The following is a 26,710-nucleotide window of genomic DNA, read 5'->3' as shown; positions in this document are numbered from 1 at the left end:
TTGCAACATTGTGGGAACTGGGTCTACCTTTAAAATAAGCTGAGATGTATAGTTAGAATTATTCTGGAAAGTACCATCATGAAGGATCCCACCCACCCTGCTCATGGACTGTTTGTCCCACTCCCATCAGGGAGGAGGCTACGTAGCATCCACACCAGGACCACCAGACACAAAAACAGTTACTTTCCCCAAGCAGTAAGGCCGATCAACACCTCCACCCAGTAACCAGCCCTCCACATCCCCAACCACCACTACTTTATCATTTCCTTTCAGTCACCTTATGTACAGATACTCCTGTGCCTAGCGTCACTTTATAGACATACAATCAATCTATGGATATAAGCTGTCTTATGTATTTATATTTATTGTGTTTATTATTATTATTATTATTATTATCTTACTGAATTTTTTTGTACTGGATCGGATCCGGAGTAACTATGATTTCGTTTACCTTTACACTTGTGCACTGGAAATTACATTAAACAATCTTCGATCTTGAAGAAGTAGATCTAACGTGTAGATCTAAACGAAAGCTCGTTCTCACGCACACCAGCAAGAACAAACTCACAGTCATACACACGCGTGCACACACAAAAATATACAGAAAGACACGCATTTATATATAAACACACGATCACCCACACTCCCAATATCCCCCACCCCCAAGAATTCTACTTGCTTAACGATTACATGAAATGGGCACCAGTTGTGAACTTTCGTGCACTGCCAGCATCACAAAGTGTCCCTGCTGGAATTCTGAAAGTTCACCCAACTCCAAGCAATCAAAGGAAACCATAGACGTTGTACAGGGGAGGTGGGATAGTTGGCTTCGTGGGAATGGGCTTCAGAACGACAGGTTTGTGAATTTTTTGTCCGCTTAAAGAGTCTTTGGAGTAAACCGGGATCTCGGCTGACGGGTTCCTCCCTTTCCTCCACACGGCAATGCCGGGGAAGCCAGGAGGAGGAAAGCCCACTTGGCCCTGATATACCCGGTGACCATGGTACTGAAATGGACAGCAACCGCAGACATTCACTGTGCGCGATAGGGAACTGAAGTGGAATTTCACCGGCTCTCTCTCGCGGTCCAGCTGTATTGCTGGGAATGTCGGGGATTGTTTGGGTGGGTTGGTGCGTTCCTGGATTCGCTTGCTTTCAGATCCCTGGCCCGGCGGGTCTTCAGCGGCGGCCACCGCTTGTTCCACATGAAGCAGTTTCAATGGCTGGGTGTTTTTGGACGGTCTCGGTTCCTCCCAGAACGACGCGGGGAGCTGCCGCTTCCTCATGGGCACTTGGTTTTGTCTGCCTAGCTGTTTCCCAGCCGCCGTGATAGTTCCCGGCAAGGTTTCGCTGCAGTCCTGGTCGGCGGCAGGTTGGAAGTGTAGGTGAGCGTCAGCGTGCTGTAGAATATAGGCCCGACTCTTGTCGTCTGCCCCGTCCTTCGGACTGGTTTCAAGAAGCCGGTTGGTGTGACAACGTGGAATCCGCGAGTATTTCTGTGAAAAACGCTTCAGCTGTTTCTGTAAGTATTTTCTGTGGTCGACCGACCGCCGACAAGGGGCTGATTTGTCCAAGGCCGCCTTGATATCGCTCGAAGCCAAATTGACAAAGTTCAACAGTGTTTTCACTTCGCTATCCGCAGATGCCATGTTAATCCCAGACTTCAGGACATCCACACCTATGGCTAGCTCTCCATCCGTGATTCAGGAGGGTCGGCTCTCTCCTGTCTACCTCCACCGAACACTGTAAGACAGAGGAGAGACAATTTCACTCATTGTTGAATTCTAATCACCAACCACAGAGTTGTCACGTATTTCAGTCAATGGCGAGTAGCCTCCATCAAAGAATACCAGCTACTCTCAACATCGCTATGTTCACTGGAAGTTCCAAGCACGTCAACGCTCATGTCCACAACCACACATGAGTGTTTTGAAAGCCCATTGTCTGAGTTACTCTATTTTATGTTGTTCAATCGTACTATTAGAATGGTCCCCCATTGCCTGATGTATACACTGGCGAGACCAATGCACTGATACCTAGCCGGCACACATACGTCCACACATTTAATTTGATAACAGCTTCATTGTAAAAATAAATTCCACCACATTACACCGATGTCTACTTCTGCCAGCAATCCAGGTAAGCACTATTATCAAGGAAGAAGTATTTAGTGTTAGCGTAAAGCTTTTTCCGATCTTACTTTCTTTGCGTTTCAGTATAGCCCTGTTGAGAATCTGTGGTTTAGGGCTTACATTAATTATTTACACAAGCGCACGCGGCGCTGGTTACATGTATGTTACCTGTGTATTATCCATCAATAACCCAATCCTTGTTTAAACGCTTCTGCTCACCTTTGGGACCCGCTAGAGAACAATTTTCCTTCTATTTTCCCACTAGAGTTAGCTGAATGAATATAAACTGCCTGTAGTTAAGGCACTTCCAGACCAATCAGCGGCTCCTTCTGAACACAATACATCCCAATCAGGCTCTGGGCTCGCTTGTTCCACATTCTTTTGTATCACAAATTGTTGTTATGGAAACGCAAGGGAGAGGGAAAGAAAAAGCGAGCCAAGAAGTACAATAATTTTTCAGTGCAATTTTCCCACTGTCTCCGCTCCTTCCTCAGCACCCTTCCCTCTAAAACATGATGTGCAGATCATATGCAAACGCTCAGCGGATTTTCCCCCCTCAGTGACAAATAACCTCAGCTGCCTGATGCCTTGCGATAGGCATGCTTGAGTGCAAGAACACAATGCTGGCTTTGCTAGTCTGGCTTGCCTACTTCTAACTGTTCTGCTAAGGCTTTTTTTGGGGGGCTGATGTCAGAAGAAGTAGCAGGGGAAAAAAACTGAAGAGATGTGCAGATATCCATGGTTAGGGGGCTTGAGCGCTCAAGAATCTTGTCTTTATGTTTGCGTTCTCAATCGAAACGCACAAAGGGTGAATTACCCATTGAAACCGCCCTGACAATGGGATCGAGTTGGACAGCACTCTTGCATTTGTAGTCAAACAGTTAGAGACTTAAATCGAGTCGTCATGATAGAGAAAGAGTTGGACAAAGCCCATAGAATATCCATCAGTAAACATTTTCCTATGCCATATTAGTGGGTCGCCATGGCTTCGCAGCGTCCGGGGACAATAGCGCAAGTTTGCACACTCGAATACTGTCACCCTGCCAACGCACGCAACAGCTAAAAAAGGACAATCTATTGGAAACGATGAACTCCGTGGGGAAGGTAGGGCCGGACCGTCTTTTTTTTTTGAAAAGCGTGTGAAATGCTAATTGTTCTACTCCTTTCCCCGATGAACTGGATGGGGCTCAACATGTCCTTCCCACCTCTCGCTCTTGCAAGGTGGCACTTCTTTTGAGCGGGTCGGCGGCTAAATAGGCACCGGCATAGACTCGCGCATATTCGGCCCCCATTTCTCAACCCGCCCCTCACCTGGGCTGAATTTTGCGCGGGTTCTCTAAGGAAATTGTGTTAACACTGGGCCTGAGGGTAAATTTAAACTTGAAGCTCCTGACGTGGATATGTTCCTCACGATTTCCGAAGGACATAGACATGTAATTTCCCGCGACCCAATTCGACGCAATTTAATCAGTAGACCTTTAAAAATGTCACCCGTCAAGGTTGCCTTTTTCCAGTACATAATTGTAAAGCAGAATGAAATAATTGTTTCTTCGTTTCTGATGCAGCGCAAAAACACAATAATTAAAAACATAATAAATAGCTTATATGCACAGATTGATTGTATGTCCATAAAGTGACGCTGGGCAAGGAGTGTCTGTGCATAAGGTGACTGACAGGAATTGATAAAGTAGTGATGGTGGGGGGTGTGGAGGGGTGGGTTAGTGGGTGGAGGTGTTGATCAGCCTTACAGCTTGGGGAAAGTAACTGTTTTTGAGTCTGCTGGTCTTGGCGTGGATGCTACGTAGCCTCCTCCCTGATGGGAGAGGGACAAACAGTCCATGAGCCGGGTGGGTGGGATCCTTCATGAAGTTCCTGGCACCTTTCTGTATATATATCCTTGATAGTGGGTAGGCTGGTGCCGGTGACGTACCTCGAACATATACGCGACTTAGCGCCTAGAAAGTGTGCAGTGAAACATGAAACAAGTTTAAATGTATTATTGTCGTCAGTCTCGCTGATTCTCGGTAATTGTAGAAGTTGAAGCCGGACATATCCAGTCTTTCTCTATAATACATCTGACATATGGCTTTCAAAATACGGCTTCCTTTATTTCTCAACGCAAATTAGGTTTGCATTTCAGTACCTCAGTTGGAAAAGTTCAAGACAAACGTGGATTTATCAAGCAAGGCTGTTGTTGATGAATTTTAATGTACTCGTCATTTAGAACAGATGCAAATCAGACCGCGGCTGAGTGTCTCTGGCCTCCCGGGCACTCTCGATTCGATGGACCCATCACTGGTAGCCTAGACCCCTAATCCTTAAATTCCATGATGGGATTTTCGCTCCTCAAATTAAAATTTCATTAAAGATGAAGCCTGAACTGGAAATCTAAACAAAAAACAGAAATACTGAAAAAAATCTCAAGATGCAAGATAGTTTAATGCCACTTCCAGTACACAAGCATGAAGGAGGACAAAATAATTGTTACTCCGGATCCCATGCCGCACAAAAATCCACTGTAAGGCAAAGAACGCAATATTAATCAATCAAAAACATAATAAATAGGTAAGAAAGAGCAACTCGAAAATATCTGTGACGTTTTGGATGCGGGACCATTCATCAAAACTGAGAAAGAGCGATAAGAGATTCCTCCCAGTGCCCACCCCTCCCTAACTGAGGCTCCGAAGCCTACCCGTTTGACCAAATTTGCTTATTGCTGTCGTGCGGCAAGGAGTGAGTTAGAAATTATCCGGCAGCAACTAGAGGACCAGAAGACTATAAGAATAGAGCAGAATTAGGCCATTCAGCCCATCGAGCCTGCATCATGATGGCTGACTATTATACCTCTCAACTCCATTCTCCCTCCTTCTCCCGTAACCACTGACGCCCTGAATTCTGAATTTCCTTTCGACAGCCTGCGTTAGAATAATGGCACGCACCGACATACCCTCAAAGTTCAAAGTAAATTTGTTATGGAAGTACATATATGTCATCAGATACTACCCTGAGATTAATTTTATTGAAAATCGCACACAACAGGACGAACAAACAATATGCAAAAGACAACAAACTGTGCAACTAAAGAAGTTAATAATAATAATAATAATAAAAAGCAATGGAAGACAAACAGGGTATACATTGTCCCAACAATAATATCTACAACTGGTATCGTCCCAAAGCATTAAACAACTTGGTGTACTTAGCAATATTTACGTGAAGCTCCAGAAAGCCAGAACACTAAGTACCAGTAGAATAGTCCGAAAGTTCCTAGCAACTCAGAAATGAGCGTACAGTATTTGGCTATGCCCGTACCTCAGATTTTACCAGCTTGAGCTGAGAAAAAATAAAAATACGACATTAATAATACATAGAGAAATAGATAGATATAGATAGATATAAACCAGGTAGATAGGTAGATAAGCAATAGCTATCGATGACGGCTGTCGATGTGAACTGGTGAGATGTTGTCCCGGTACTGCGAGTGATGGGACGCGATCCTATTCCCACCTGGCATCTAGATCCCTTGCATCTCTCGTTATAAGATAACTAAATATTGAATATTATTTTAAGAAATGTTGTGAATGATTATTGGAAATTAGACCACACAAATAATCGGCATTCCCAGCAGAACAGTTTACAACTGCGCATATTGACAAAACGCATCCCACTCTCTTTAAGGTCACCCTTTGGTTGAGCCGGCTGACGGCAGCCCGAGAGGCCACTGGAGGCTTTTATCATCGCCTGCTCTTCCTTGTCGGCAACAATGTCCAAGTGAAAAGAACAATTAACAATAGGGCACACCCCAAAGCGCCCCCATCCCTCGGCAGAAGAATTGCGCTTTGAAGTTGTATGGAGAGAAAGCCGGAGATAAATCACTTACAGCTGTGAACATGTCAATCCGAGACAGCAGAGGCAAAAATTACTCCGCATGTCATCTCAGCATGCGGATAGGGTCCAGCTGTGGACCAATTTCAATCTCGACACATCTCAAGCTGCCAGGGTGTTGGAAATCATCAGCAACGCTGCTCGCCAGAAGTCGCATTGAATATTCGGAATGAATGGAATTTTAGAGTTCTGCGGCAACTGTCCTGCGGGACGCGGCGAAATTGTGTCACTTAAAGCTGAATGGACATTGATTGATTTGTCTTTGACAGATTTGCAATGACACATTTCATTTTAAAACTAGATTTTAAAGTCAGGGTTTAAGATTGTTTAATGTCATTTCCTGCACACAGGTTTATAGAAACACAGAAAACCTACAGCAGTTTTGGTCCCCTAATCTGAGGAAAGACATCTTTGCCATAGAGGGAGTACAAAGAAGGTTCACTAGATTGATTCCTGGGATGGCAGGACTTTCATATGAAGAAAGACTGGATGAACTGGGCTTGTACTCGTTGGAATTTAGAAGATTGAGGGGGGATCTGATTGAAACGTATAAGATCCTAAAGGGATTGGACAGGCTAGATGCAGGAAGATTGTTCCCGATGTTGGGGAAGTCCAGAACAAGGGGTCACAGTTTGAGGATAGAGGGGAAGCCTTTTAGGACCGAGATTAGGAAAAACTTCTTCACACAGAGAGTGGTGAATCTGTGGAATTCTCTGCCACAGCAAACTGTTGAGGCCAGTTCATTGGCTATGTTTAAGAGGGAGTTAGATATGGCCCTTGTAGCTACAGGGGTCGGGGGTATGGAGGGAAGGCTGGTACAGGGTTCTGAGTTGGATGATCAGCCATGATCATAATAAATGGCGGTGCAGGCTCGAAGGGCTGAATGGCCTACTCCTGCACCTATTTTCTATGTTTCTATAATACAGGTCCTTCGGGCCACAAAATTGTGCCGAACATGTCCCTACCTTAGAAATTACTAGGGTTACCCGTAGCCCTCTATTTTTCTAAGCTCCATGTACCTATCCAGGAGTCTCCTAAAAGACCCTATCGTATCTGCCTCCACCACCGTTTCCGGCAGCCCTTTCCACGCACTCACCACTCTCCGAGTAAAAAACTTACCCCTGACATCTCCTCTGTACCTACTCCCAAGCACCTTAAACCTGTGTCCTCTTGTGGCAGCCAAGGTTTAAAGGAGAATTAAATAATTGTTACTCCGGATCTAATGCAGTGCAAAAATAAACACAATAAGATAACGAACACAATAATAAAAACACAATAAATATAAGTAAATAAGATACATAGATGAAATGTAATTTTATAAAGTGACGTTAGGCACAGGAGTGTCTGTACATAAGGTGACCCTGACAAGAAGTGATGAAGTTGTGCTGGATGGGGGAGTGGTGGGGTGGGTTAGTGGGTGAACATAGAACATAAAACACAGACATCTAGAGCACATTACAGACCCTTCAGCCCATAATGTTGTGCCGACCATGTAACCTACTCTAGAAACTGCATAGCCCTCTATTTTAAAGAGAAGAAGTATAACATATCAAAGACGAGTAGGAAGCCGGAGGATTGGGAAACTTTTAAAGAGCAGCAGAAGATAACTAAAAAGGCAATACGTGGAGAAAAAATGAGGTACAAAGGTAAACTAGCCAAGAACATAAAGGAAGATAGTAAAAGCTTCTTTGGGTATGTGAAAAGGAAAAAAATAGTTAAGACGAAAATTGGGCCCTTGAAGACAGAAATGGGTGAATTTATTATGGGGAACAAGGAAATGGCAGACGAGTTGAACAGGTACTTTGGATCTGTCTTCACTAGGGAAGACACAAACAATCTCCTAGATATAATAGTGGCTAAAGGACCTAGGATAATGGATGAATTGAAGGAAATTTATATTAGGCAGGAAATGGTGTTGGATAGACTGTTGAGTCTGAAGGCTGATAAGTCCCCAAGACCTGATGGTCTGCATTCCAGGGTACTTAAAGAGGTGGCTTTAGAAATTGTGGATGCATTGGTAATCAATTTCCAATGTTCTATAGATTCAGGATCAGTTCCTGTGGATTGGAGGGTGGCGAATGTTGTCCCATTTTTCAAGAAAGGAGGGAGAGAGAAAACAGGGAATTATAGACCGGTTAGTCTGACGTCAGTAGTGGGAAAGATGCTGGAGTCAATTATAAAAGATGAAATTACGACACATTTGGATAACAGTAACAGGATCGGTCCGAATCAGCATGGATTTATGAAGGGGAAATCATGCTTGTCTAATCTTCTGGAATTTTTGAGGATGTAACGATGGAAATGGACAAGGGAGAGCCAGTGGATGTAGTGTACATGGATTTTCAGAAAGCCTTTGATAAAGTCCCACATAGGAGATTAGTAGGCAAAATTAGGGCACATGGTATTGGGAGCAGAGTACTGACATGGATTGAAAATTAGCTGGCTGACAGAAAACAAAGAGTAGCGATTAACGGGTCCCTTTCGGAATGGCAGGTGGTGACCAGTGGGGTACTGTAGGGTTCAGTACTGGGACCGCAGCTGTTTACAATATATATTAATGATTTAGATGAGGTAAATAAAAGTAACATTAGCAAATTTGCCGATGGCACAAAGCTGGGTGGCAGTGTGAAATGTGAGGAGGATGTTATGAGAATGCAGGGTGACATGGACAGGCTGGGTGAGTGGGCAGATGCAGTTTAATGTGGATAAATGTGAGGTTATCCACTTTGGTGGTAAGAACAGGAAGGCAGATTATTATCTAAATGGAGTCAAGTTAGGAAAAGGGGAAGCACAACAAGATATAGCTGTTCTTGTACATCAGTCACTGAAAGCAAGCATGCAAGTACAGCAGGCAATGAAGAAAGCTAATGGCCTGCTGGCCTTCATAACAAGGGGAATTGAGTATAGGAGCAAAGAGGTCCTTCTGCAGCTGTACAGGGCCCTGGTGAGACCACACCTGCAGTATTGTGTGCAGTTTTGCTCTCCAAATTTGACGATGGACATTCTTGCTATTGAGGGAGTGCAGCGTAGGTTCACAAGGTTAATTCCCAGGATGGCGGGACTGTCATATGTTGAAAGATTGGAGCAACTGGGCTTGTATACACTGGAATTTAGAAGGATGAGAGGGGATCTGATTGAAACATATAAGATTATTAAGGGATTGGACACACTGGAGGCAGGAAGCATGTTCCCGCTGATGGGTAAGTCCAGAACCAGAGGCCACAGTTTAAGAATAAGGGGTAGGCCATTTAGAACAGAGTTGAGGAAAAACTTTTTCACCCAGAGAGTGGTGGATATATGGAATGCTCTGCCCCAGAGGGCTGTGGAGGCCAAGTCTCTGGATGCTTTCAAGAAAGAGACGGATAGAGCTCTTAAAGATAGTGGAATCAAAAGTTATGGGGATAACGCAGGAACTGGATACTGATTGTGGATGATCAGCCATGATCACAGTGAATGGCGGTGCTGGCTCAAAGGGCCGAATGGCCTACTCCTGCACCTACTGTCTATTGTCTATTTTTCTATGCTCTATGTATCTACCTAAGAGGCTCTTAAAGGACCCTAGTGTATCCAAATAGGTTGGGGGTGTTGATCAGCCTTACTGCTTTGGAAAAGTAACTGTTGTAGAGTCTAGTGGTCCTGGCATTAATGCTACGTAGCCTCCTCTCTGATGGGAGTGGAACAAACAGTCCATGAGCAGAGTGGTTGGAATCCTTCATGATGTCATTGGCCCTTTTCCGGCACTTTCCTGCTCAGTGTTTCTTCTAAATACTATAGTAACAATATTACTGAATGTAAGGTTTATGTATTCTTATATTATAGAAAATCAAGTGAAAAGGTCCCTTTGGCGGTAATATATATTTGAGGAACTGTATTTTCACATTATCATAAACCATATGTTCATTTTGTGAATCCTTCAATACCCATCAAGTTGTTTTGATAGACCAAATTCTGTCTTTCATTGATGTGTGTGCTTTTTTAGAAGTTATTTATTTATTTTGATTTTACCAAGACTTTGGTAAGTAGATTTTTTATTGTCACATTTACTGATTTCTTTAGAGATACAGCATGGAGCAGACGCTCCCATCCACCAAGCCTCACTACCCAGCAACCCACTGATTTAACCCTAGCCTAATCACAGGACAATTTACATAGCCAATTAACCTACAAACTGTTACGTCTTTGGACTGTGGGAGGAAACTGGAGCACCCAGAGGAAACCTATGTATTCATGGGGAGAAAGTACAAACTGCTTATGGATGGTGCTGGAATTGAACTCTGAACTCTGGAATTCCCCGAGCTGTAACAGCATCACACTATCCACGATGCTATCATGGCACCCAGATATACAAAGGTACAGTGAAAGGCTCGGTCTTAGACCATAAGACCATAAGACAAAGGAGCAGAAGTCGGCCATTCGGCCCATCGAGTCTGCTCCGCCATTTTATCATGAGCTGATCCATTCTCCCATTTAGTTCCACTTCCCCGCCTTCTCACCATAACCCTTGATGTCCTGGCTGCTCAGATACCTATCATTTTTTCCCTTAAATATACCCAATGACTTGGCCTCCACGGCCGCCCGTGGCAACAATTTCCACAGATTCACCACCCTTTGGCTAAAAAAATTTCTTTGCATCTCTGTTCTGAATGGGCGCCCTTCAATCCTTAAGTCATGCCCTCTGGTACTAGACTCCCCCACCATGGGAAACAACTTTGCCACATTCACTCTGTCCATGCCTTTCAACATTCGAAATGTTTCTATGAGGTCTCCCCTCATTCTTCTAAACTCCAAGGAATACAGTCCAAGAGCGGACAAACGTTCCTCATATGTTAACCCTCTCATTCCCAGAATCATTCTAGTGAATCTTATCTGAACCCTCTCCAACGTCAGCACATCCTTTCTTGAATAAGGAGACCAAAACTGCCCACAGTACTCCAAGTGTGGTCTCACCAGTGCCTTATAGAACTTCAACATCACATCCCTGCTCCTATACTCTATTCCTCTAGAAATGAATGCCAACATTGCATTTGCCTTCTTCACTACCGACTCAACCTGGAGGTTAATCTTAAGGGTATCCTGCACGAGGACTCCCAAGTCCCGTTGCATCTCAGAACTTTGAATTCTCCCCCCATTTTAATAATAGTCTGCCCATTTATTTCTTCTGCCAAAGTGCATAACTATACACTTTCCAACATTGTATTTCATTTGCCACTTCTTTGCCCATTCTCCCAATCTATTCAAGTCTCTCTGCAGACTCTCTGTTTCCTCAGCACTACCAGCCCGTCCACCTATCTTTGTATCATCAGCAAACTTAGCCACAAAGCCATCTATTCCATAATCCAAATCATTGATGTACAGCATAAAAAGAAACGGCCCCAACACGGACCCCTGTGGAACACCACTGGTAACTGGCAGCCAACCAGAATAGGATCCCTTAATTCCCACTCTCTGTTTCCTGCCAATCAGCCAACGCCCTATCCACACATGTAACTTTTCGTAATTCCATGGGCTCTTATCTTGTTAAGCAGCCTCATGTGTGGCACCTTGTCAAAGGCCTTCTGAAAATCCAAATATACAACATCCACTGCATCTTCCTTGTCTAGCCTACTTGTAATTTCCTCAAAAAATCGCAATAGGTTTGTCAGGCAGGATTTTCCTTTAAGGAAACCATGCTGAGTTCTGCCTATCTTGTCATATGCCTCCAGGTACTCTGTAACCTTATCCTTGACAATCGACTCCAACAACTTCCCAACCACCGATGTCAAGCTAACCAGTCTATAATTTCCTTTTTGCTTCCTTGCCCCCTTCTTAAATAGCGGAGTGATATTTTCAATCTTCCAGTCCTCCGGTACCATGCCAGAATCTATCGACTTTTGAAAGATCATCGCTAATGCCTCCGCAATCTCCACAGCTACTTCCTTCAGAACATGAGGGTGCATTCCATCTGGTCCAAGAGATTTATCTACCCTTAGACTATTCAGCTTCCTGAGTACTTTCTCTGTCGTAATTGTGACTGCGCACACTTCTCTTCCCTGCCACCCTTGAGTGTCCGGTATCCTGCTGTCTTCCTCAGTGAAGACTGATGCAAAATACTTGTTCAGTTCCTCCGCCATCCCATTACAATTTCTACAGCATCATTTTCTATCAGTCCTATATCTACTCTCACCTGTCTTTTACTCTTTATATACTTGAAAAAGCTTTTAATATCCTCTTTGATATTATTTGCTAGCTTCTTTTCATAGTTTATCTTTTCCCTCTTAATGAATCTTCTTAGTTTCCTTTTGTAAGCTTTTAAAAACTTCCCAGTCCTCTGCCTTCCCACTAATTTTTGCTTCCTTGTATGCCCTCCCCTTTGATTTAACTTTGGCTTTGACTTCTCTTGTCAGCCACGGTTGCATCCTTTTTGCATTCAAAAATTTCTTCTTATTTGGAATAGACCTGTATTGCACCTTCCTCACTTCTCGCATAAACTCCAACCACTCTGTTCTGCCGTCTTTCCCGCCAGTGTCCCTTTCCAGTCAACTTTGGCCAGTTCCTCTCTCATGCCTCTGTAATTTCCTTTACTCCACTATAATAACGACACATCGGATTTCGGCTTCTCTTTCTCAAATTTGACAGTGAACTCAATCATGTTATGATCACTGTTTCCTAAGGGTTCCTTCACCTCAATCTCTCTAATCACCTCCGGTTCATTACACAATACCCAATCCAGTACAGCCAATCCCCTAGTGGCCTCAACAACAAGCTGTTCTAAAAAGCCATCTGATCGACATTCTACAAATTCTCTCTCTCGAGATCCAGTGCCGACCTGATTTTCTCAATCCACTGGCATGTTAAAATTCCCCACAATTATCGTAACACTGCCCTTCTGACAAGCCTTTTCTATTTCCTGTTGTAATTTAGTCCACGTCACTGCAGCTGTAAGAAGGCCTATAAATAACTGCCATCAGGGTCCTTTTACCCCTGCGATTTCTTAGCTCAACCCATAAAGATTCTACACCTCCTATGTCACCTCTTTCTAATGATTTAATATCATTTCTTACCAATACAGTCACGCCACCCCCTCTGCCTACCTGCCTATCCTTCAGATACACCGTGTATCCTTGGACGTTCAGCTCCCAGAGACAGGCATCCTTTAGCCATGTCTCAGTGATGGCCACAATATCATACCTGCCAATCTGTAGCTGTACGACAAGATCATCCACCTTATTCCTTATGCTGCGTGCATTTAAGTATAACATCTTAAGACCACTATTTGGTATTTTTTGCTTTGATTGCATTGCAATCTTATTGCACTGCAATTCATCCCAATGGCTGCAAATTTGCCCCATCACCTGCCTGTCCTTCCTGACATCTTTACTGCTCACTATCTTAGATTTATTTCTGTTTTCCCCTTCCTCCGCTTTATCATTCCAGTTCCCATCCCCCTGTCAAATTAGTTTAAACCCTCCCTAACAGCTCTTTTAAACCTTCCCACCAGGATATTGGTCCCCTTTGGGTTCAGGTGTAACCCGTCCTTTTTGAACAGGTCATACTTCCCACAGAAGAGATCCGAATGATCCAAGAATCTGAAGCCCTGCCCCCTGCACCAGTCTCTCAGCCACGCATTTATCTGCCTGATCCTACTATTCTTGCCCTTGCTAGCATGTGGCACAAGTAGCAATCCCGAGATTACTACCCTGGAGGTCCTGCTTCTCAGCTTTCTTCCTAACTCCCAGAAATCTCTCTTCAGGACCTCCTCCCTTTTTCTATCTATGTCATTGGTACCAACATGTACCAAGACAGCTGGCTGCTCGCCCCCTCCCTTCAGAATATTCTTGCACAATGTTTGTCCACATGAATTCATTACAACAGTGCATAATTGTAGTAAAGTATAATTGTAGTTGTAAAACATAATTGTAGTGTCGGACAGAGTGATCAGCAGCACTGGGGCTCCACAGGGGACTGTCTTGTCTCCCTTTCTCTTTACCATTTACACCTCAGACTTCAACTACTGCACAGAGTCTTGTCATCTTCAGAAGTTTTCGGATGACTCTGCCATAGTTGGATGCATCAGCAAGGGAGATGAGGCTGAGTACAGGGCTACCGTAGGAAACTTTGTCACATGGTGTGAGCAGAATTATCTGCAGCTTAATGTAAAAAAGACTAAGGAGCTGGTGGTAGACCTGAGGAGAGCTAAGGTACCGGTGGCCCCTGTTTCCATCCAGGGGGTCAGTGTGGACATGGTGGAGGATTACAAATACCTGGGGATACGAATTGACAATAAACTGGACTGGTCAAAGAACACTGAGGCTGTCTACAAGGGTCAGAGCCATCTCTATTTCCTGAGGAGACTGAGGTCCTTTAACATCTGCCGGACAATGCTGAGGACGTTCTACGAGTCTGTGGTGGCCAGTGCTATCATGTTTGCTGTTGTGTGCTGGGGCAGCAGGCTGAGGGTAGCAGACACCAACAGAATCAACAAACTCATTCGTAAGGCCAGTGATGTTGTGGGGATGGAACTGGACTCTCTCACGGTGGTGTCTGAAAAGAGGATGCTGTCCAAGTTGTATGCCATCTTGGACAATGTCTCCCATCCACTACATAATGTACTGGGTGGGCACAGGAGTACATTCAGCCAGAGACTCATTCCACTGAGATGCAACACAGAGCGTCATAGGAAATCATTCCTGCCTGTGGCCATCAAACTTTACAACTCCTCCCTTGGAGGGTCAGACACCCTGAGCTAATAGGCTGGTCCTGGACTTATTTCAAAATTATGGCATAATTTACATATTACTATTTAACTATTTATGTTCTATTACTATTTATTATTTATGGTGCAACAGTAACGAAAACCAATTTCCCCCTGGATCAATAAAGTATGGCTATGACTATGACTAAAGGGAAAATAATAACAATGCAGACTAACGGTTGCAGTGCAAGTAGTCAATAAGGTGCAAAGTCACATTAAGGTAGATCGTGAGGACAAGAGCCCATCTTATCGTACCAGAGAACCATTTCATGTCTCATACCAGCTGGATACAAGCTGTTCTTCTGCTCGGTGGAATGTGCTTTCAGGCTTTTTTTCATCTTCTGCCTGTTGGGAGGGGCGATGTGATGCATTCAGATAGAATTCTTTCTATGGTTCATCAATAAAACGTGCTGAGGGTCAAGGAGGATATGCCAAATTTCTGCAGCCTCCTGAGGAAACAGAAACATTGAGATGTTAAGTTCTCAAACCTCTCGACCTCAGCACCTTTGATGTAGACAGGAGCATGTGCACTCTACCACCCAGCCCCTCATCCCCAATTCCTGAAGTCAATGACTGGCTCTCATGTGTTGTTGTGATATCATGTCTCTAAGCCTTTTATCTCCTTCCGGGACTCTGACTCATTGTTACTTGAGATACGGCCCACTATCATCTGCAAACTTGTAGGTGGAGTTTGAGCACAATCTGACCACACGTTCATGAGTGTACAGGGAGTAGAGTAGGAGGCTGAGGGCATTGCCCTGTGGGGCACCAGTGTTGAGGATAATTATGGCAGAGGTGTTGTTGCCTTAGTTACCATCTGCATTCTGTTGGTCAGGAAGTCATGGATCCAGTTGCAAAGGGAATGTTGAGTTCCAGGTCAAAGGTTTTAGAGACGTGCTTGCTGAGAGTTATAATATTGAAGGTGGATCTGTAATCAATGAACGAAGGTCTAACATGGAGTCCTAACTGTGCAGGTGGTCCTGAAATGAGATGGTATTCTATTTACTTATTTAAAGATTCAGTCAACAGCAAACCCTTCCTTTCCAATGAACCACACCACCCAGCAACTCACCTATTTAACTCTAACTTATCCACAGGACAATTTACATTGACCTACTAACCACTAAGTCTTTGGTATTATTTCTGACATGTGCTAGTCTCAGACAATCAAGTCCAGCTCCTGGCCTTCACGTGTGGTTTAGTTACTAAGCCAGTGGAGTCGTTTCTACTGACAGGAGAAGGGACAAAGGCAGGTTACTGGAACCTTAAAACCAGTCGTTTTGGGCAGATTGGGCTCAGTAGTCGTGGTTGGCAGCTCATCTAGGAGAAGGAAAGCTCTGATCTCAAACCTCTGCTACCTTCTGGCTATACCCACTCATGCGGAAGTCTTTAGGAGTAAACCCTGAGGGAAAATCCAGAGCTGGTCTTCCTAAGGCAGTCCTATGCTGAGTTCAACAATGACTGCAGGCCCTGCTACACTGCTAGTGGCAAACTATATCGGTGTAACACTCATAACACGCTGGAGGAACTCAGCAGGTCGGGCAGCATCCGTGGAAAAGATCGGTCGACGTTTCAGGCTGGAACCCTTCGTCAGGACTGTAGAGGGAAGGGGCAGAGGCCCTATAAAGAAGGTGGGGGAGGGTGGGAAGGAGAAGGCTGGTAGGTTCCAGGTGAAAAACCAGTAAGGGGAAAGATAAAGGGGTGGGGGAAGGGAGGCAGGGAGGTGATAGGCAGGAAAGGTGAAGAAAGAATAGGGGAAAACACAATGGGTAGTAGAAGGAGGCAGAACCATGAGGGAGGTGATAGGCAGCTGGGGGAGGGGGCAGAGTGACATAGGGATAGGGGAAGGGAGGGGGAGGGAATTACCGGAAGTTGGAGAATTCTATGTTGATACCAAGGGGCTGGAGACTACCTAGATGGTATATGAGGTGTTGCTTCTGTAGCCCCCCCGGCCACCCTCAGGGTCGCTCGGCTCGCTGTCGTCTAGGGAAACGGCCTCGGCCCCGCCAAACTGGGTAATTCGTTTGTGTGGATGCTGTGTGAGGTACCCCACCCCACCCAAATAACAGACAATACACCAGATGCAATTAAATGATTTACAGTTTATAGATATTACTGGAACTATATAATTAAAAGAGAATAAAATATAAAAGGAAAATAAAAGGCTCCACACTTATCAAAGTTCAATCTCTTCGTGCACAAAAACCCGTTGGAGCTCAAGGACCTTCTTCTTCACTCTGCGACCCCCCCCCCCCCCGGACCACCTCGACCGGCCGCCTGGGACCAACAACGGTGGTCGACCAGACGCTCCACACGAATCCCCGTCTCCGTCTCCTCGCCGAACGTCCCGCTCGGGGTCCGACCCCGTTAGCGGACATCACAGCACCTCGTCCATCCTCTGTCTCGCTCTCCCGCCTTCTGCCTCCAAAACCCCGCGCATACAGTATCTTCAAATACACCAAAACCATAACAACTATCCCAATTGGTTAATAATGTATTTCTTATCACCCTCTAAACCACAACAAGCTGCTAGCGCAAACTTTCTCAGCATTTAAGACAACAAAGCCGCATTCCCCAGATTAACATAACAAAGACGCCATTTTAATTAGCCTCCGCAGTAACATAAAAATCGAAACCCCCTTACACTTCTCCAACCTGCGTTTAGCCTCATCATGGCAGTAGAGGAGGCCATGTATGGACATATCTGAATGGGAGTGGGAAGCAGAGTTGCAGTGGGTGGCTATTGGGAGATCCTGTCTATTGTGGTGGACAGAGCAGAGGTGCTCGACGAAGCGGTCCCCCAATCTGCGTCGGGTTTCACCGATGTAGAGGAGGCCACACCGGGAGCACCGGATGCAATAGATGACCCCAACAGACTCACAAGTGCCACTACCCTCCGATCTATATTGGTCTCTGCCGTTCCTTTGAGTTCATCAGCTGCATGGAGAGGGAGAGCCTCCACGTGGCCAACAGCTTGCTCTCCATATCGTACTGCCCTGGTTTGCTCTCCATATCGTACTGCTCTGGTTTGCTCTCCATATCGTACTGCTCTGGTTCGCTCTCCATATCGTACTGCCCTGGTTCGCTCTCCATATCGTACTGCCCTGGTTCGCTCTCCATACCGTACTGCCCTGGTTCGTTCTCCATACCGTACCGCCCTGGTTTGTTCTCCATACCGTACTGCCCTGGCTCGCTCTCCATACCGTACTGCCCTGGCTCGCTCTCCATATCGTACTGCCCTGGCTCGCTCTCCATACCGTACTGCCCTGGCTCGCTCTCCATATCGTACTGCCCTGGCTCGCTCTCCATATCGTACTGCCCTGGCTCGCTCTCCATATCGTACTGCCCTGGTTCGCTCTCCATATCGTACTGCCCTGGTTCGCTCTCCATATCGTACTGCCCTGGTTTGCTCTCCATATCGTACTGCCCTGGCTTGCACATCAAATGTAGACAGTCGGGATGCATTGTCTATGGTAAATACTGACCAATGGAGACCCTGTCGTGGGTCATTGGACTGCATGACAAATATTTCCTCAAATGCTTTGGGAAAGGATGCAGTTTTCCTTGGGAAAATTCTGGAATAAGCTTGAACTATATCCTTAAAGAAAAATTGACAGATGAGATCAATTGAAGGGGGTTTCTTTGCAGTTTATGCTCGTGCAGCTCACCGATGGGTTTTTATGGTTACAGCCACTTTGGAACAGTACAAGGCAGCCATGGAATAATGAGTGATTACATCTCCATGCCCTGAAGTCTGATTTGTTAAGTACATTATCACTTTATTTCTTTATAAAGTGTCTATTTAAGGAGAAATTTGAAAGGAAATGTTCATAAGTTTAATTCATAAATTACTCTTCTTATCATTGCCTTGCTGCCGCTTACGCGCGGGAGGGGGAGCTGGGGGGGTACTTTGGGGTTCTCACGTTTAACTTCTGTTCATTCTTTGGGGCACTTCTCTGTTTTTGTGGATGTTTTGTGAAGAAAAAGTATTTCAGGATGTATATTGTATACATTTCTCTGACATTAAATTCAACCTTTGAACCTTTATCTCTTACAGAAAGAAATGAGAGAAACAACGGTACCTGTCACAAAGTGAGCTGGCAATATTCAAACCCAAGTGCGGAGGAGAGACAGACTCCATTGTAGAGACAACCATGAGAGTTTATTCCTGATAATCCCAAAAGAACATTGGTGCCTCAGCTGAGCGCACTGTGAGAAATAACATTCTCACAACTATGATCCTGCAATTAGCACTAATTGGTACTCCACTTAAATAATAAAAATAGCATGAAATCCCCAAGCTTATCGAAATAAACTTAACAAGCTTAACCGGAAGGCATCAGGAGACTTCATTACAAAGATCAAGTCAGCTGAGAGAAACACAAGGAATTCTAAATGATTAACAACTGTTATTAAACATCAATTAAACAACACAAACACGAGGAAATCTGCAGATGCTGGAATTTCAAGCAACACACATAAAAGTTGCTGGTGAACGCAGCAGGCCAGGCAGCATCTCTAGGAAGAGGTACAGTTGACGTTTCGGGCCGAGACCGTTTGGCCTGACAAAGGGTCTCGGCCCGAAACGTCGACTGTACCTCTTCCTAGAGATGCTGCCTAGCCTGCTGCGTTCACCAATTAAACAATTCAGCTTCTCTAAAAACCTCAGCACCCACTGCTCTCTACCGCCCCACACAGGCCTGAAGAGCTCATTACAGATACCGTGGCTTGTATGGAACCAAAGGTAAGCTTCTTTGGAATTGGTTAGGTTGATTTAAACATGTTGATTTTCTTTGACTAATTCAGAACATCCACAGATCACCAATTTCTGAAATGGAAGTACCGGATTAACATATTATTTTCCCTAAATGATGAATTAGTGGGTGGAAAAACATGCCAAATGGTTTACAATATGGAAAAATATGATGGGGAAAGCAGAGATGCTGAGTATTTGTAGCTAGGTATGGGGGAATGTTTGTGTTTAAAGGGACAGAGGCATGCTTGTCCAAAAGTCACTGGAAGTTTACATCCGGCTGTAGCAGGCAATTCAAAGTTCAAAGTTCAAAGTACATATACATCACCATATACAATGCTGAGATTTGTTTTCTTGAGGGCGTACTCAATAAATCCAGTAACCATCATGAAAGTTGGCACCAACAGAATGGACATCCAGCCTGCAAAAGATAACACACTGTGCAAATACATATAAGAAAATATAATACTAATAATAAATAAGGAAAAATTATTGAGAACATGAGAAGAAGAGTCCTTGAAAGTGAACCCAGAGGTTGTGGAATCAGTTCAGTGAAGTTGAGTGATGTTATCCCCTCTGTTTGAAGAGGCTGGTGGTTGAGGAGTAGTATCTGTTCCTATACCTGGTGGGGTGAGTGACTCCTGAAGCTCCTGTACCTTTTTCCTGATGGCAGCAGTGAGAAGAGAGCATGTCCTGGGTGGTGGGGTTCCCTGATGACTGATGCTGCTTTCCTGTGACAGCGCTCCATGTAGATGTTTGCTTATTTATTTTATTTACCAATACCATAAGACTTCAAGATATTGCAGCAGAATTAGGCTATTTGGCTCATCGCCTCAACTCTGCCATTTCATCATGGCTGATCTATTTTCCCTCTCAGCTTCAGTCTCCAGCCTTCTCCCCGTATCCCTTCATGCCCTGACCAATCCAGAATCTATCAATCTCTGCCTTAAATGCATCCAGTGACTTGGTCTCCACAGCTGCCTGTGGCAACATATTCCACAGATTTGCCATCCTCTGGCTAAAGAAATTTCTCCTCAATGGATGCCCCTCTACTCTGAGGCTATGACTTCTGGTCTTCGGCTCCTCCTCCATAGGAAACATCCTTTCCACATCCACTCTACTGAAGCCTTTCAACATTCAATGGGTTTCAATGAGATCACTTCTAATTCTTCTGAATTCTAGTGAATACAGGCCCAGAGCCATCAAATTCTCCTCGTATGACAAGCCTTTCAATCATGGAATCATTTTCATGAACCTCCTTTGAACCCTCTCCAAATCACCCACTACATCATTATTTTTCTATTCCAGTCCTCCCACAATGAATGCTAACATTGTATTTGCCCTCTTCATCTTTGGCTCAACTTGTAAGTTAACCTTTAGGGAGTCCACCTCAGATTTTTGAATTTTCCCACCATTTCAAAAACAGTCTACACTTTTAATTCTTCTACCAAAGTGCATAACCATACATTTTCTGACCGTGTTCCATCTGACACTTCTTTGCCTATTCTCCTAATCTGTCTAAGTCCTTCTGTATCCTTTCTACTTCCTCAAAACTACCCACCCATCCACCTATCTTAATCATCCACAAACCTGGCAATAAAACCATCAATTTTGTCATTCCAATACATTGACAGCCTGTGTGGAACACTACACGTCACCGGCAGCCAACCAGAAAAGGCTTCCTTTATCCCATTCTTTGCCTCCAGCCAATCATCCACCGCTTTATTCATGCTAGTATTCATGCTTGTAGCTTGTTAAGCAACCTCGTATATGGCACCTTGTCAAAGGCCTTCTGAAAATCCAAGTACACATCAACCGATTCTCCTTGGACAGGACCCATAGATGCTGCCTGGCCTGCTGAGTTCCTCCAGCATTTTGTGTGTTGCTCGGATTTCCAGCATCTGCAGATTTTCTCTTGTTTGTGAAGTGATTCTCCTTTGTCTATACCGCTTGTTATTTCTTGAAAGAATTCCAACTGATTTATCAGGCAAGAGGAAACCATGTTGACTATGGCCTATTTTATCATGTGCCTCCATGTACCCCGAAACCACATCCTTAACATCAACTCCAAGATCTTCCCAACCACCGAGATCAGACTATAGTTTCCTTTCTTCTGCCTTCCTCTCTTCTTGAAGAGTGGAGTGACATTTCCAATTTCCCAGTCTTCTCGAACCATTCCAGAATCCAGTGATTCTTGAAAGGTCAGTACTAATGCCTCCACAATCCCTTCAGCTACCTCTTTCAGAACACTGGGGTGTACACCATCCAGTCCAGGTGGCTTATCTACCTTCAGGCTTTTCAGTTTCCCAAGAATCTTCTCTCTAGTTGTGGTAACTTCACATATTTCATGCCCCTGACACCTGGAACATCCACCATACTGTTAGTGTCTTCCACAGTGAGACAGATGCAAAATACCTATTCAGTTCACCTGTCATTTCCTTGTCCCCATTACTACCTCTCCAGTATTTTTCTCTAGCAGTCCGATATCCACTCTCACCTCTCTTCTACATTTTATATACAGTTTTTGAAGAAATTTTGGTATCCTCTTTAATATTATTGGCTAGCTTGCTTTGATATTCCAGTTTTACATTCTCAATGACTTTTTTTAGTTGAAGTCTGCTGGTTTTTCAAAGCTTCCCAGTCTTCTAATTTTCCACTATTTTTACTCTATTATAAGCCTACTCTTTGGCTTTTATGATGGCTTTGATTTCTCTTGTTAGCCACGGTTGTGTTATCATCTCTTTAGGATACTTCTTCTTCGATATGTATATATCCTACGCCTTCCGAATTACACCCAGAAATTCCAGCAATTGCTGCTCTGCTGTCATCCCTGCCAGTGTTCCTTTGCATTCAATTTTGGCCAGTTCCTCTTTCATACCTCTGTAATACTTTACTGATACATCCCTTTAATACTCCGAAAAAATACTTCAGGGTAATACTCCCTTTACTCCACTGTAATACTGATACATCTGACTTTATCTTCTCCCTCTCAAATTGCAGGGTGAAATCATATAATGATCATTAGCCCCTAATAGTTCCTTAATTTTGAGTTCTGGTCAATTCCAGCCCTTAGAGCTACGCTGCCCCAACAACCCCACAACACCAATTAACCCTAACCACGGGAGAATTTACAATGATCAATTAACCTACCCAGTATGTCTTTGGACTGTAGAAAGAAACTGGGGGACCCAGAAAAAACTCAGACATCGCACAGGGAGGACACACAGAGACGACTTACAGAACGGTGCTGGAATTGAACTTTGAACTTTGGAACACCCTGGGCTATGATAGTGTCCTGCTAACCACTAAGCTACTGGGTGATCAATGGTTGTGTAATAATAAAAGGACTGATGGCTTTTATTCTGAGGGGATTTCAGTATTACAGTTCCAAGTTCAAAGTTCAATTGATGCATTACTGCTGTTATACAGGGTCAACATAAGACCATCTCTAGTGTACTGCATACAATTTGAGACCATAAGACCATCAGATTTAGGAGCAGAATTATGCTAATTGGCCTATTGAGTCTTCTCTGTGATTTCAGCATGGCGGATACAATTTTCCTCTCAACCCCAATCTCCTGCCTTCTCCCCATATCCTTTCATGCCCTGACCAATCAAGAATCTATCAGCCTCTGCCTTAACTATACATAAAGACTGCTCTCCACAGCTGCCAGTGGCAAGGAATTCCAGAGATTCACCACTCTGTTCATTTTTCTCAAGGATATGGTCACTATTGTGGGGGTACAGATAATCTCTTACATAAGGTGAGCATGATTGGGCTGAGGCTCTAGTCTTTGACAATCTAGAATAACTGAGGTTGGGTGAGACTAGAACAAGAAGTCATGGGTTAAAGCTGAAAGGTGAAAAGTTTAGCGGAAACATGAGGGGAAACTTCTTCACTCAGAATGTGGTGAGAATGTGGAATGAGCTGACAGTATAAGCAGTGAATGAGGGCTCGATTTCAACTTTTAAGAGAATTTGGACAGGTACATGGATGGGAGGGGTGTGCAGGGCTTTGGTCCGGGTGTGGGTTGATGGGACTAGACAGATTAAGAGTTTGGCATGGACCAGATGGGCTGAAGGGCCTGTTTCTGTGCTGTAGTAGTCATTGACTTCATGACTAACCAGGCCATCACATCTGAAAATAATGTTAGCTTTGGATGAAGAAAATTTTTTTCACACTGATGGTGAATCTCTGAAATTCAGTATAATGAAATCACTGAGTTCATCATATACTGTAAGTGACTTTGACCATGGAATGATCGTGGTGTCAGATGGGGTGGTTTGAGTATCTCAAAAGCTGCTGACCTCCTGGCCTTTTCACGAACAATAGTCTCCAGCGTTTACCGAACATGCTGGAAAAAAAACATTCAATGAGTAGCAGTTCTGTGGGTGAAAGTGTTAGAGGAGAATGGTCAGACTGGTTCACACTGATAAGAAGGTGACTGTAACTCAAACAACCAAGCATTTTGCAACTGTTATGTGCAAAAAAAGTATCTCTGAATAGGAACCTTGATATGGATGTGTTGCAGCTGCCGAAGGCTATGAACGTGCACACCATGGCCACTGAGTGTAATGAACGGATATGGGGATAATTCAGGAATCCAGCACCAATGTAGGTGCAGACTCCATGGGCCAGATGGCCAGGTCCTGTATCTTATGCTTAAGGAGGAATGAGTGGTGAAGATTAGTCTGAAATAGCGATTTTCAATAAAATACTAAAACACAAAGAAATGCACTTTTGAAGTTATGTGCTTAAAATGACAATTTCCTGTGATTTTGTCAATACATCACTGGTTGCAGAGAAAATCTGGCAATTGCTCATTTCACATTGAGAGGAATTTCACACATGTGAGAAGGGAGATAAACTAGTTAAAAAGATCATGAACATTGACTTCTCTAACTTCCGCTAGGCCCCACCTCCCCCTCGTACCCCAGCTGTTACTCATTTTTATGCACACATTCTTTCTCTCACTCTCCTTTTTCTCCCTCTGTCCCTCTGAATATACGTCTTGCCCATCCTCTGGGTCACCCCCCCCCCCCGTCTTTCTTCCCGGACCTCCTGTCCCATGATCCTCTCGTATCCCCTTTTGCCTATCACCTGTCCAGCTCTCGGCTCCATCCCTCCCCCTCCTGTCTTCTCCTATCATTTTGCATCTCCCCCTCCCCCTCCAGCTTTCAAATCCCTTACTCACTCTTCCTTCAGTTAGTCCTGACGAAGGGTCTCGGCCTGAAACGTCGACTGCACCTCTTCCTATAGATGCTGCCTGGCCTGCTGCGTTCACCAGCAACTTTGATGTGTGTTGCTTGAATTTCCAGCATCTGCAGAATTCCTGTTGTTTGTAGTTAAAAAGATAATTATTTTCTATTTACCACCAAAGATCATGACACTCCACTAATGAGATGGTTCACAGATGCTTCCAGTTTGGAAAAATGGCTTTACCTCAGAACACCAAAAAAAAAACACTGAGACAAATCCAAGAAGATCCAATTCAGAAAAAAATCAGGATTTGAGGGTGAGATGAACCAGACAACTTCTATTTATTAGCGTCTATCACTTGTAATTATGTGTTGTTTTCATCAACACGTAATAGTAATACTTATTTATAGAGCACTTTTCACACAGATGATGTAGTTCAAAGCGCTTTACAATGGGATAAAGTGCAAACATGAAAATAAAAGACAAAAAGATGTCAGTTAAAAGCAAGGTTAAATAAATAGGTTTTGAGCTGTTGTTTAAAAGTGTCAACTGAGTCTGCATCCCTTATAGTTTTAGGTATTGAATTCCACAGTTTAGAATCAGAATCAGGTTTAATATCAAAGATATTAGTTGTGAAATTTGTTAACTTTGCAGCAGCAGTACAATGCAACACATAATTATAGAGAGAGAAAAAAAATCTGTGAATTATAGTAAATATATATATAATAGTTAAACTAAATAAGTAGTGCAAAAATAGAAATTAAAAAGTAGTGAGGTAGTGTTGATGGGTTCAATGTCCATTCAGAAATCGGATGGCAGAGGGGAAGAAGCTGTTCCTGAATCGCTGACTATGTGCCTACAATGAGAAGAGTGCATGTCTAGGTGATGGGCGTCCGTAGGAACATTGTTCAGTAAAGCTGACCTGCCCATTATCTTTTCAGGAAAATTGTTCAAATTTAAGAGTCTGGTGGAAGAAGAGCTGGGAGTTCAAGCAGGATTATAAAATGAAAGCGACTTGGTAATGTACCTGGTCCCAGATCTTTAAAAATAAGTAAGAGAATGTTAAAATCAATTCTAAAAGATACAGGAAGCCAACGCAGAGTAGCTAGGACGGGAGTGATATGTTCCCTCATCCTGGTTTCAGCAGCATTCTGGAAGGGTTGAAGTTTGCCAATAGATTTCTTTGGAACAGACAATTCTTCATGAACTGTTGCTCACACCACACCTCAGTGAGTAGATATACCTGGGAAGGAAATAGACAAAACCTGCAGCTGCTCAAAATCTGAACTGACTCAGAAGTAGGAAGGCAAACAGAATTTCAGAATGAATACTCTTTTTTTCAGTTCATGTATTTGGGAGAATTTGTAATTTGGTCAGAGAGTACAGTGTGACTGGATTTTGCCCAGGGCATAGAAACAAGTCTAAATTACTGCTCAGCATCAAATCACAGCAAGCAAACACTGAGATTTTATAAAAAGGCACTTTAGAAAGTTAATCAGAACAAAAGGAAATTAAAAATGAAGTTATTCGGTTATTACAGACACTTCCCATAAGGAGCTCTTTTGCCCTTTCTCAAGCTACCATTAAGGAGGAGGTACAGGAGCCGGAAGACACATACTCAATATTTCAGGAACAGCTTCTTCCCCTCCACATGTGTCTGCATGGACAGTAAACCCACGTACACTAACTCACTATTTTCTTTTTTATTTCTCATTCTATACTAATTTAATTTAATTTTACATATATTTTTACTGTAATTCGCAGTTTTTATAATTCACTGTACTACTGCCACAAAACAACAAATTTCACGACATATGCCAGTGATATTAAATCTGATTCTGATGTGCTTTTGCAGTTATTGCTCTGATTGTTACTGACCACGGCAAGTTCATGTGATTATAAAGGGTGCAGTACTATGACACACAAACGATGTCAAATGTAATTCAGATTAAACCGTCTTTCACGTCTGCAGCCGAACATATACTGTGAATGGCAGATAAAAAGTGGACACT

The 26,710-nt window shown here is 43.8% G+C and overlaps 1 protein-coding gene and 1 long non-coding RNA gene across 4 annotated transcripts; one reads left to right on the top strand and one right to left on the bottom strand.

Annotated features, from left to right (window-relative positions):
* Nucleotides 1–358: 358 nt before the first annotated feature.
* LOC134350602 (protein FAM181A-like) lies at nucleotides 359–15,154 on the bottom strand. 3 transcript variants are annotated; one of them, XM_063056152.1, is made up of 2 exons: nucleotides 15,026–15,154; nucleotides 359–1,740 (listed from the first exon to the last, which is right to left on the bottom strand). In XM_063056152.1, exon 2 carries the CDS (start codon nucleotides 1,644–1,646, stop codon nucleotides 783–785), a length of 864 nt encoding a protein of 287 aa, XP_062912222.1. In that variant the 5' UTR covers nucleotides 1,647–1,740; nucleotides 15,026–15,154; the 3' UTR covers nucleotides 359–782. The 3 variants fall into 3 exon arrangements, with proteins under 3 accessions (XP_062912222.1, XP_062912148.1, XP_062912306.1); XM_063056078.1 differs by lacking the exon at nucleotides 15,026–15,154 and adding an exon at nucleotides 2,349–2,432; XM_063056236.1 differs by lacking the exon at nucleotides 15,026–15,154 and adding an exon at nucleotides 2,298–2,347.
* Nucleotides 3,024–19,060, top strand: LOC134350718 (uncharacterized). The gene is made up of 3 exons (XR_010018980.1): nucleotides 3,024–3,233; nucleotides 18,436–18,506; nucleotides 18,803–19,060. It is a non-coding gene; the product is annotated as an uncharacterized LOC134350718 (long non-coding RNA).
* Nucleotides 19,061–26,710: the final 7,650 nt, after the last annotated feature.

This window comes from Mobula hypostoma, chromosome 1, assembly GCF_963921235.1.
Source record: "Mobula hypostoma chromosome 1, sMobHyp1.1, whole genome shotgun sequence".
In the NCBI taxonomy this organism is placed as follows: domain Eukaryota; kingdom Metazoa; phylum Chordata; class Chondrichthyes; order Myliobatiformes; family Myliobatidae; genus Mobula; species Mobula hypostoma.
The sequence above is the reverse complement of the archived record's forward strand: the minus strand, read 5'-3'. Positions and strand labels throughout refer to the sequence as shown.

Excerpts from the sequence above, each read along its gene's own strand:
- LOC134350602 (XM_063056152.1), bottom strand. The coding sequence starts at position 1,646 with ATGGCATCTGCGGATAGCGAAGTGAAAACACTGTTGAACTTTGTCAAT.